Raw genomic sequence first — 12,655 nt, 5'->3', positions numbered from 1 at the left:
CAACAGTAAACGTAAAAATATCTTATTACAGTCAAACCCAGGATCGAATCCCATGGTCGAACGTGCCACGACCGGCATTTACGATCCAAGGGCTGGTGATTCCTGATCTGTTGGGAGGCGTGATCAGAGCCGTCCAAAGGTGGAGGCGCGTAATGGTGCAGACAGTGGGGCCCAAAGGCGGATCATCCTACAAACCATGACAGGCATGGCGGGGGCCTACCACGTTGTGTGTCCAGCGGTTTTAATCTTTTCCGGCATAAATTAAAGCGAAGAGAGTCGATGATGCGATGCGATTGCCGTCCTTTGCCTTTATTCGATCGATACCCCCCACACATTATCTCTCCATTTTATCTCCTCCCTACCTAGATGATTTCGATTCAATAATTTTTTATAGCTTCTTGTCAAGATTGATTGCGTCTGTGTAACGTTGATATTTTCGACAGATCTGGCTTCCCCGCAGCAGCATACATTTCATTGCCTGCGGAGCGAGGAAACTACAGAGGATTTTGGACTTTGATGATAGAAATGGACGATATGATAACGAAGCGAAAGGCAGAGGATGAACTGATCGAAGTGGCGAATGAATTTAAGCGAAGCAAGCTGGTGATCGACTGCACCGCGAAATCCGAGAACGAACAACAACAACAACAACCGCAACAACAAACTCACTCGCAATCGCAGATCGATGACAAGTCCTCGCCTGTGAAATCGTCTTCTTGTTCGGAAGACGCTACCGGGGATCGAAACGACGATCTAGCGGATGATGAGAACATCGATGAGGTGCCGGAGGAAGTGTTTAATGAGGTTAGAGTGGAGGCCGTGGATAAAAATACGCAAATCTGGCTCGAATCCAAGCAGAACATGCGATTTTTCAAGGAGGAATACGGTAATACTTTGTGCTTGCCTTTTCTTCTTCTGATCTGGTTTTTGCTGTTTTCTTCTTGTTTTTCTTCTGTTTGGGGAAAATTTTCAATGATTTTTGTTGCTAAATGGTGACCTGTAGTTGGCCTTTGATGGTGTTCTGTTTTCGCCGGGATGAAACAGAGGCTTTACCATTTTAGGGCCTGTTCGTAAGGCGATGGTCACATGGAGAGGGGTTAGCGTTTTAATTTGAGCCTGTGGTCACATGGAAAGGGGTTAACGCGATGATTTGAGCCTGTAGTCACACGGAGCTGGGTTAACGCGATGATTTGAGACAGTGGTCACGTGGAAAGGGGGTTAACGCAGTACTTTCAGCCGGTGTTCATATGGGGTTGGTGTCTACGCAATACTTTTAGCTGGGGTTCCGGTGCTCATATGGGAAGAGGGTTTAAGCACTAATTTCTCAACCGATGGTCACGTTGAGAGGTTTCTGGGAGGGTTTAACGTACTATTTTCAGCTGATGTTTTTCATGAGTTCTTCGCTCAGTTCTGAGATTTTGCCGTACTCTCATACATAATTTTAACTACACGTGTCCTGTCGTTTGAAGATAAAACGTTTGCGGTATTCAAGCTTCTACCAGAAAAATTAGATTCTCTACTGAAATTGAAAATGATTAAATTTGTTTCCTTTAAGCTGTTTCAGAGAATTTATGCCACAAACTGCACTGGGAATAACAAGAATCGTACTAGCGGACTGTCTTCTTACGATTTTTTAATATAGTTCAGGCAAGAAAAATTCGAGTAATCATTACGTTAAAGACTTGGAAAATGGCAATTAAAAGTTTTCGTTGGACATTTTATTGCCAAGACTTGTTTCACACTTACAATTTTTCGCTACTATAAGTGCACCGCAGCTTGTAATTTTGAAATATTCTTTTTGTGTTTTCTATTTATTTATTTTTAATGGTAGATTATGCATTTGATTGTTACTGATCTGCATCACCATAGCAGATCTGGGTTCTTTCTGAGCTGAGCAACTTTGTTTTTTAGGATAAAAATCGGGAATCATAGAGATCCTTCAGCTTAGTGCCAAAGAATGAATGGTATTTATTTCTAAATTTTGTTTTGTATTGTTTCTTTAATTTCTCTGTTGAATATTTTTATTGCAGTTCTGAATAGAAAATTTTCTTCTTTTTTAGTGCATGTCTACCCTTTTAACCATTTGTAACCATTTGTCTCTGGCCTGGTTTTCTGGTGCAGGTGGGTTTTGTACATTTGTTTGAGCCATATTTTTTTTATTTTAATGAGGAGATAGTTTTACTTATGCTCTTTTAGTTTCACATTTTTAACCATTTATGGTTATTAATGGATATTCTCGGTATATGCTTTCTACTGATTTTCCAGTTTTGGGGTAATTACCCGGATTTTTAAACCAGTATTCAGAGTACTTCAAAAAAATAAAAAAATAAAATCATTAAGTCGTTTGTGATGGTATTGCACTAACTTCAATAGCTTATTAATGATCGTTAAGTTGTTTGTGATGGTACTGCACTAACTTTAATAGCGTATGTTTCGCTCTTTTTGAAGGTTTTTAAACTAATTTTTTCTTGTCAGCTTTTATTCGTTATGCTGAATAAGTCAGTTATGCTTTTTGGTTCTGAATTGGGCATTCGTCTATTTTCGTTAATTGCTCACTCTTAAACTTTTCGTTTGTGTATATTTCTGTATTTTCGGTTAGTTTTCGAGAGAATTCTGTAGAGAGTTGGAGCCTATCTTTTTGGGATTTTTAATGAGGTTATGGTAATAATATTGCTTTCTTGTGTGTAATCTTTACCTTTTGGAAACCATTTCTGGTGTTATTAATGAGCACTGGTAGTCTTGAGTTTCAAAAAAGGAGCCATTTCTGGGATTTTTAATAAACAATTATAGTCTAGAGTTTTGTTCTATCCTTTCATTTTTATGTTTCCAAGTTAATCACGGTTTTTAATTTTTTTCTTAAAAAATAGTTTTTCCTCTGCTTTTTTATTTTTAGAACCATTTCTGGGATTTTTAATAAGTGTTTATGGAATTCGTTTTCTTTGAGTCAAATAAAATGACCACAAATTTCATAAATTTTACAGCTGTATCAACCACCCAAAAGAGGTGAAATTGAGGAAAAACTTTGGGATTTTTTTTTTGTCCCCATATCTTGATTTGGATTAGAAGTTTCTAAAGATAAATTATTCTGGTCTCTTCAAGTAGTTCAAACATGGAGTATACCCACTCAAGGTCTACTCCATATGCTTTACCCCGATGTCCTTGTAAGCTGGCTTTCCATGTGGAAATGCCTTTCTATTTCTAGTTTTACTGCTAATGTGGTGTATAAGATAGATATCCCACTTCCCATTCTTCCTTAGATGTGTCCTATCTATGTGGTGTATAAGATAGATGTATCCTATCTATTTGTCTCACAACAAAGCCTATATAAGAACTAAGCGCTTCTTTGGGCTGGGAGTATTGTTGATGTGTTAGAACTTAGCACCCTCTATCTTTGCAAAAAAAGCGGTCTCCCTTCTTAGAAATCCCAGATTGATGATTCCTCTTAGCCTTGTAAGGCGATAATCTATTTGTTTCAAACCTGAGCATATATAAGAACTAAGCTCTTCTTTAAGAGCGTCCTTTGATATGTTAGAATCATTTGATATGTTAGAACTTAGCACCCTCCATCTTGGCTAAAAAGGTGGTCTCTCTTTGTAGGAATCAGAGATTTATGGTTACTCTTAGCCTTGAAAGGTGAGGCACAGAACGCAACACCTCCATTTGCACTTAAACAGAACTACAAAACAACTTCTAAGTTGAAAGACTACTTATGTGCAACACCCTGCATTTGCACATAATTAGAAATCCCAGATTTATGATCCCTCTTAGCCTGGTGAGGCATAGAATGCAACACTTCCATTTGCACATAAAGAAAACTACAAAACAACTTCTAAGTTGAAAGACGTCTACATGCATATATGCCTTCTAATAATATTCATACCTGGGTTGGAACTTTGTAAGATAGCGTCGGTTCCTTCCTATATCGTTTTCCCGCATAGTTATTTTGATTTCTTAATTAAATTTAAAAAAATTGTTTAGGCATTTGTGTGAGATTTCATGGGTTTAATTATATAAAAAGGCGAAAGGGATGTTGGGAAGGTGTTGGCATATTAAAATATTTTATATTTCGTAATGATCAATGTTTTCCCAGAAGAGGTTGCATTTGAAACTGCAAATGTATTTAATGCTAATGACACATGGAGGGGTTCATGGTTTATTGAGCACAAAATCAAAATACATTTATTGTTTTAAGTTAATTGTGAAATACATTTAATATTGTAAAATCCTTTAAAGTTTGGGGCATATGTTGCAAGGCAACTTGGTTTGAGGGAGCAAAGGGGTCATCATGGAGATGCTTGTGCATTATATAATTGTTTATTGAATTTTTTTGGGGGGCATTAAATAATAGTGGCAAAGGTGGCTAGGGAGTATGAGTACTATTGTGTCAGGGTGAACTTTGGATTATTGGACGAAGTTTTTGGTTGATATGTTTGCTTTTAAGCTATGTTACCTCGAGTTTCTGGGACAGCAAAATTTTTTGCCAATTTTGGGGATCGGCAGGGGACGGCTATATAAAATATAGGGGAATTTTAAATGTTCATATGAAAGATAGATAAAACATGTATATACATTATATTCATATGAAAACATGGATAAAGCCAGTATATGTACATTATAGAACCTTAACATACCACATTTGTGTTCAAAATTCATTGTCAATACTCAATATGCATTCATAATTCAGAATTCATTGTCATTACTCAATATGCATTCATAATTGAAAATACATTGTCGATATGCCAACACTTGTTTGCATGTAGTTCATTGTTTCTTTCTGGTTGGAGGATATTTTGATAGTCTTCCATTTCTATTATGACCTACAACTGCTTCTTTATTCACTGCAAAGTTTTGGGTGTTCGTGAAATTCTATACCAAACTGTTATTCATATTTCTGAGTGCTTTTGGCTATGATCCAGACCTGTTTACCTTTCATAATTGTGAAAAGTCCAATATTGCAGACCTGCAACCACTTTTTTACGCACTACCGAGTTCCAAGTGTTTGTGAAATTTATTACCAGGCTGCTGCTCATTATTTCTAAGTGCTTTTGGAAGTGATTCAGACATGTTTACCCATCATATTGGTGAAAATCCAGTTTTACAGACCTATAATTAAATTAAAAAATGTTTTTTTTTGAGCATTTGAGTCCTTTTTTTAAAAAATGTGCTGGGAAAAGGGGGACGGCTGGCTGTCCCCAGGACAGTTAGGGGACGGGGAGACGGCCCCTTCGAGAATCACTGCCGGAGAATCACTGACGTCACCAAGTTTCCGGGATGTTTCCTACAAATTTTGCAATTTTGGGGATGGCGGGGGGACGTCCCCTAGCCGTCCCCGAGTCCCCAAGTCCCTGAAATGTCTCCGGTACGGGGACAGGGGATTTTAGCCCTGGGTTACATAGCTTTTAAGTAGATCTATTGGTTGGAAGTAAGTGATCCTCTAATGTGAAGATTCAAATCATGGAGCCATAGGGAGTTCCTAGAGTTTGCATTAATCATGCATGTAGCGGGAGCATTGGCTATGATTTGGAGATACTTTGCTATCTTTGAGTAGAATGATTATTTCCTTGAAGAGATGCTCTTGGAAATCGTGGTTTTTTAGTAGAGTATTATTAGGAATGAGATGATTGGCATTGTACTTGATATTGCTAGATAGATTGAAGTCAGACTAGAGGTTTCTTGGGCATTGGAGATTAAGTGTTGGAGTGGGATGAGTCTCCTTGGTATGAGAGATTCTTTGATTTGTTGTTGTCGTGTTCAACCTTGGGGTTGAAAGGTTAGATGTGGAGAGCTGTTTTGGATGAGGATTTGGATTGAGGAAATCTATAATACATAGCATGAGCAGTTTGTTGATGTTGGAAGGACATTGTTTGCAATGTTCCTCCACACTAGGTGAGATAGAGGAAATGAACCATGTCCTTTATGTGAGTACAATAGGTAGTTTTCAATGGTTTTCCCTAGATCAAACATTGTGCAAGTAGTGGAAGTTCTAAGAGCTTTTTGTGCCTATGTTGGACAAGGAGTATTGGACATTAGTATAAAGGGACTATAGGTTTCTTTGAAACACATCTTTGTGTTTGAGTTGCTACCTTGGAGGATGGACCTTGCGTAGGACAATGTATATATAGAGATTTGTGTGTTTTGTGGGCAGGGAATTTGGATAGTGTATCATTTACTTGAGGTTATGTGGTTACCTTGTTTTGTGGTTCAGATGATTGAATGAACAATTGATAGGCTATGGTTGCTCTTTCAACTGCACTTTCAAAATCAAATTATAGTAGCTACACGTGCCTGTTAGGAGGTTATTTGGCTTTGGGAAGTGTGCTTGAATATTGGGTTAGAAGTAAGATTTAGTGTGATGTTAGATTGTCATCAGTGTGGCAGAGGACCCTACTTTTCATGTGCGGTTGGAACACATTTATGTTTAAATGTGGATGTTGAAGTTGATTTGGTGAAGCCTGTGAACACAGACGGATGATGTAGAGTGGATATGGGGATGTTTTCCCTTTGTAGGGGCCTTGTTTATGGTTGTTCTTCATATGTTTGGTCTTGTATGTAATGAGTGGGAGAATGTTGGGAAGGTGTTGAACAACATTTCAAAAGTATTTTATATTTTTGTAGCTGAGCAATATTTTCTAAGGGAAGATGGTGTTTGACATTGTAAATGCATTTAATGTGGTTGGCACATTAGAGGGTCATGGTTTAGTGAGCACATGGTCAATTGGACTCATTGGAGGAATGGATTTAATGTTTCTGGTTTGTTGTAAAATATAATCAATTTTGTAAAAGCATTTCATGTTTGGAGCACATGTTGCAAGCCAAATTGGTTTGAGGGAGCAAACAGGCCACCATGGAAATGCTTGAGCATTAGTTATTTGTGCATTGGGTGCATTTTGTGGTGGAGGCTAGGAAGCTTCTAGTTGCTCTCTTGACTATAAATAGGAGGCTCAGATTAGAGTTTTTTGTCACTTGATCATCTTATACTTGCTCGTTGTTAGTGGAGCTTGGAGATTGGCTTGGATTGCTTGTTGAAGGGATTTTGAGGAGCATGGAGTGGGATGTTTGAATTTCATTTGTTCTTGGATTGGTCTTGTGGGGATAGCAACGAAGGTTGTTCACTGCTATAGAAGGAGATCGTCTTGCATGGATTCTTCTTGGTTGAGGTGTTGATTTCCATGTTCCTGCTCGGGCAAGATGCAAGGGCTAAATGGCACAACTAATATTGTAAATGACTCCCACTTTGTACTGAAAGAAGTCTTCCATGTGTCGTGCTCATTAATCCCATATTGTTGACTAAAATATTGGTTGCTCTTTCCATCTCTCTCACTTGCTCTAATAATTTGAAAAAGTCGTTTATCTAACATCTGCTTTCTTTGTGCCTAATACTAACCGCTCCAATTTCAATAGTAAGAATCAACAACTATCTGTATTGTTCCTGAAAACGCCTTAGTTCTTTCCTCCCTCGTTCTTCTTGAATGATTCACCACGATTTTATTTAACAAATTCATCCTCTAGGTGCTTCCAATAGCATGTGGCCTAGATATAACCTATCTAGCTCTGCTCCTGCATGTCCAATTATGGTCTTAACATGCTTTTGTATCTCTCTAACAAGTCATTTTATTTCTTCAATGTTATCTATGTGTAGAGTGATATGTTTTGTCTCCAACTCAATGCTCATGCCGATTTGGTATAAGAGCTTATTGAACATTGCTATTTTGACTATATGCTTTTCCCTGGCACACACATCCTAATTTTCTAAATGTTCATTGTCTCTTAATTCTTGTATATGCTTTTCTTTTCATCACAGGCCGAACTTTGTCAACATATGCATTTGAAGTGGCTTGTTGTTTTATTTTGTTGGCACAGTTTGGTAGTGCTTTTTGATGTTCAAGCAAGTTTTTCTATATTTGACGTTTTATGCTATTACTCTCTTCAGTATATTCGCTTTCTTCTCTTTTAAGTTTTGTGTTGAGATGCTTCTTTGTCTTTTATGTATATAGAGAATTATTTAAGCCATCCACATATAAATATGATTCTCTTGCTGCGATTTCCCATGAATAAATATTTTGTAGCAATATCAATGCTTGTATGGACAATGATATTTCCCATTTGGCCATTGTAGCCAGATTTGGTAAAAAACAAATTTGCCAGTGTTGAGAAATCCTGTGTTTAGATTTAGCGTTTACTTCGGCCTTTACTCCTATACTTATATAATTAGATTTTCAGGCATACATTTCAGTGAGGAAGCTCTGCAGTTATTTTTATTGTTAGCTGGCTTTGGAACAGAAATATATGCTTTTGGCTTAATTTTAGAAAAGCTCAATCTTTTGAATTTACTTTGAAAGAGTTGGGCATAATAGCCCTCTTAACCCGGTCACTATTAGTGTTAATGTAAGGTACAAAACGAATGTAGTTTATTATTTGCTTTATATGAGTAATTATTCAACTTTTTTGAAGAAGCAACAGACAAATTAACCAGGCTTATCAACTTACAATGATGTGTTGTTTGGTTCAGGTGTAAATCTCTTGAGAGTGGGAACTCCATTATCTGATACTGAAACAAAGGCAGAAGCACAATTAGGTAATTTCTTGTTCTTTATGTAGATCTTCCGCTGATATCTTGAATTATGTATTAAATGCCAAATGGACAACCGCACTGATCTCAAGTTAGTTGAGGTAATGGTCAATGTATATATGCATTCTTAACATTATAATATTTCTTCGCACACCCAATATATTTTTACATGCATACATACGCATATATAGATACTATATGTATGTGCACTTAGGACAAGTGTCTGAGTGCTCTGTAAATTGAAATTTTTGAAAATCACTTGCAAGAGGGGAAGTCTTTGAAACTTTACAAATTATCATTGTATGATGCTTTGAAACAACTTTACAATATTTTGTACCATAGATCCATTGTGAAAATGTTTCTTTCAATTTAAGGATATTGTCATGAAAGAAGCTTTGTGAGCCAGTAAGTAGTGGACGGAACAAGCATTGAGGGGGTGCTTTTGCTCTCATTTTTGTTTGGTTGTCTTATTTGTGATATCATTATCAATTTGTTGCAGATGAAAAGGTTTCGAGGCAGGTAGATCCTTCAACGGATGTTGAACGCAAGGCAGAGCTACAACCAGGTAGATTGTCCTATAGGATTCCTTGTGACTCTGGAATGATGAGATACTTGATAAGATAAAAATTTGACAATGCTGATTCTGGTAGTGATTATATGTGGCTGCCAGAACTATATGATGGATTTTCTTGTCTGAGAAGATCTTTTAACTATTTCGTTAATTGTTAGCTTATTTGGATATCAGGTGCTTGTGAAACTTAGGCCTTTGTTTTACAAAATTGCAGATCTGCTTTGCTTTAGGATTTCAATGGACACATCTGAAATGTGTGATGAGGAGGAAGCTCAATGGTTTGTAAAACAAGCCTCAAATTCCCTGAGGGAAATTGCCTCTCAGGGAGTGTATGTAAAATGCTTCTGGTATGAAGGTCCTATTCCCCCAGGCAGTAATGGTGCTCCATCGGTGTCTTCTGTGGTAAAGAAGATAAAAGGTCATGATGGGAAGAATTTGGATAGAATTCAAGACCGTACTGGAGTAATCATAAGTATGGTTCTTAGTAACAAGGCCATTAGTGTGGCACAATCTGGCAATGCAGATCTTCCTGGTAGGGTAATAGGTGTACGTATCAGATGTATAAGAAGAAGAGGAGTTTGTGAAGCATCGAAGAAGATTCAACAACTACTTGGTTTGGCAGGAGACTATTTTATGAAGGAAACAAATGTGGAGGTCAAAGAGAAAACTGCCATTTATTCTGATTCGGTGCATGGTAGCCCATCATTGCCTTCAACTGGTGCTGTTAAGAGAAATTTTGTGGCTAGGTCAGGAGTACAGGGTCCTACAACCATCTCCCAACCATTATATCCTTCCTCTGAAAAGCAAGAACGCAAATTTATGGATGGGTATTTGCACAGGGAAGTCCCAGATTCTCATATATCAAGGCGACCACTATATAGAGAAGCCTATGGGGAGGATCTCTATAAGGATAATGACGATACAACATATTTAGACTCAAGAAACAAATCCAATTTGCTATATGTCTACAATATGCAGGGCAATATGCCAGTCCAGATGTTGAAAACTATTTTTCAGAGGGTCTTATGCGAAAAGCTTGCTCTTCCTTATACCTGCGAGATAGTGTTACAGGCAAACTATGTTTCAGATCACTCTTATGCCATAGTAGAATTTGCAGCTGAGAGCCTAGTCACTGCTGCTCTTGGCCTCTATGCTGAGGACAAAACCATTTTTGATGGTTTGAAAGTAAGGTTACCCCGAGTATCAATCCCTAAGCCAGCAAGGACAAATTATTATAATGAATTAAGCACAAAATCTGTTGACCCAATTGGATTCTCTCCCCGTGAGGAGAGGTACATTCAGAAAGAGCCTTTTCCATACGGTAGTAGGCGGAAGCCTGAACAAAGATATATTGAGCACGATTATAGGCGTGGGAAAGGTATGCCATGGTGGGATGATGAGACAGTTGAGGAGCCAAATACTCTCTACTTAACAGAGCTGACTGTAAATGCATCCGCGCAATCTATCAGAGACCTCTTTGAGGACATTTTGGCTCATTATGTTGGGACTCCGCTTTTGAGTTCTACAGGGAGAAAGTTGGTTCTGGATGTGAGATATGTGCGCACAAAGCAGTGTGCATTTGTGGATTTAGCAACCCCTCAGCTAGTTGACTTCATGCTAGATTTGCATTCTCAAAGACCAGAGCTTTTTGACTACATGAAAATGGAAATAGGTAACAAGTACATCTATGAAAACAGGGAAGATATGGGCAGGCCTGACTGGGTACACCATGACATTAAAGCAGGCCGATATCCTATCAAATCCAGAGGAAATCCACATTTGGAAAGAGATGCTGAACCAATTGGTGCTTATGGATACTTGGAAAGGAATGCTAAGAGAATGAGAAATTTTGACTTCGGAGAAGAATCTGATGAATACCATCGAGACAAACCTTTTGATTTCAGGAAGCGTCCCAAATCTGATCCCGAGAAAACGGTATTTGCTCATGGTTTCCCACCAAGTGCGACAGGGGAAATGATTTGCCACATTTTTGAAAGCGTTCTTCGTGAAAATGTCAAGGGACTTATGCACGATGAGATTGTTACTGAGGTGCGAGTACCATCCCACTATTATGCCTTTGTTGTATTTGCCACGGAGGAACTCACCCGCTTGGCGCTTCAGTTGTACGCACAGGATAAAGAAATATTTGATAAAATTCGACTTAGACCTCACATAGATTCTCAGATGGAAGGGCGTTTTGGAAAAAGTTTTAAAGAGCATGACCATAGCACGCGAGGAATTGTACGAGGAATTGAATTTAGCAAAAAGGAGCAGCATGGGCTTGAGGACCATCCTAGCTCTGTGGGTATCAACAGCAAAAGTCAGCAATGGATAGATGTCAACTCTAGTAGTGAACGGCTTATCCACACCTCTGTCAGCCATTAAGGTAGGTATCTTTTTTGTGCATCTTTACAATTGCACAACTCATTATACTGCCTGCCAGAAAACAAGTTAGTCTGGAATAGGCCCCTTTACAGTTAATGATATATACTTTTCGTGGCTTCTGTGCAGTTTATATAACCGGAAGGAAGTGAGAGACATATATGAACATATGTGGTATATCTGCAATTTGCTCGTGACTGAATTAGATTGCGGACTTTGTCTATAGTTTGTAATGTGACCGTAAGTTGCTAACTTTGTTGACTTTTTCCTTCAGGATATGTAACTTTGCAGGGCCAGATTTTAAGCAGTCTTCGACCATGCATGGATAGAGTGATTCACATATGTTTCCTGCAATTATATTCTGTAAAAGCTTCACTCACCAGTTTATGCAATTCAGATGACTTGCTTTAATGCTGGTGTTAAAGAACTGTGTTCCTGAATTAGGTACATCTTTTATGTGGAGATTGCTCTACACGGGGAAACAAAGGAGATCAATTTGTCTAATGTGACGAAATAATAAAAGTCAAAACAATATAAGCCACTGATTTGCAGTTTGCACTGTAAAGGCACATTTTATACCTGTAGTACTAACAACTTCAGTTGCTCATCTTATATGTACATGTTACTTTATTCAATGACACGTGTTTTTCTTTTTTTTTGAGAAATCCTGAGAGTAAAGTGTCTATAAAAGTGTGGACTTGTGTTATATTGGAGAAATTGGCCAAGCTGCTAGTCTAAGTGATTATTTGCAGTTCATCCTTGAAATATTTAGATCTGAAGGGATTATTTACCAGAAAAGAGCTGGTATGTGGACTTGTACAACCTGAGAGGGGCTGATGGTGAAGGTGTGAGTACTCCATAGAGGAGGTTACTGAAACTTCTCCGCACCTCATTGAATATTGCATGCTCTACAGATGCCGACGGTTTGAATCTGAAGGGGTAACCGTACACATCTCTGAACAATTATACAAGGTAAATAGAAAAAGTGAAAAACAGTTCCCTGGTAGCTTCCGAAGGGGAGTGCCATGCATCAAATTGGTGTCTTACTTGGTGGTTATTTAAAAGCTGCATGATCCTAATTTATTCAAGAGTGAATTCTTTATGTTTCTGTATTATTGTAAACTTTCTGGTCT

The 12,655-nt window shown here is 38.0% G+C and overlaps 1 protein-coding gene across 4 annotated transcripts; it reads left to right on the top strand.

Annotated features, from left to right (window-relative positions):
* The first annotated feature begins 235 nt into the window (after positions 1-235).
* On the top strand, positions 236-12,187 carry LOC131078344 (uncharacterized). 4 transcript variants are annotated; one of them, XM_058016013.2, is made up of 6 exons: positions 236-886; positions 1,912-1,964; positions 8,510-8,575; positions 9,069-9,134; positions 9,355-11,526; positions 11,652-12,187. In XM_058016013.2, exons 2-5 carry the CDS (start codon positions 1,958-1,960, stop codon positions 11,523-11,525), a joined length of 2,310 nt encoding a protein of 769 aa, XP_057871996.1. In that variant the 5' UTR covers positions 236-886; positions 1,912-1,957; the 3' UTR covers position 11,526; positions 11,652-12,187. The 4 variants fall into 4 exon arrangements, with proteins under 4 accessions (XP_057871996.1, XP_057871995.1, XP_057871994.1 ...); XM_058016012.2 differs by lacking the exon at positions 1,912-1,964 and having other exon boundaries at positions 239-886; positions 11,652-11,696; positions 11,797-12,187; XM_058016014.2 differs by lacking the exon at positions 1,912-1,964 and adding an exon at positions 1,004-1,483 and having other exon boundaries at positions 243-886.
* Positions 12,188-12,655: the final 468 nt, after the last annotated feature.

The sequence above is a fragment of the Cryptomeria japonica genome, chromosome 3 (genome assembly GCF_030272615.1).
Source record: "Cryptomeria japonica chromosome 3, Sugi_1.0, whole genome shotgun sequence".
Taxonomy (NCBI): Eukaryota; Viridiplantae; Streptophyta; class Pinopsida; order Cupressales; family Cupressaceae; genus Cryptomeria; species Cryptomeria japonica.
This window is presented reverse-complemented; position numbering and strand designations above follow the sequence as displayed.

Coding starts and splice junctions, on each gene's coding strand:
- LOC131078344 (XM_058016012.2), top strand. CDS start 517: ATGATAGAAATGGACGATATGATAACGAAGCGAAAGGCAGAGGATGAA. Junction 887..8,509: donor ATTTTTCAAGGAGGAATACG/GTAATACTTTGT, acceptor TGTTTGGTTCAG/GTGTAAATCTCTTGAGAGTG. Junction 9,135..9,354: donor CAAGGCAGAGCTACAACCAG/GTAGATTGTCCT, acceptor ACAAAATTGCAG/ATCTGCTTTGCTTTAGGATT.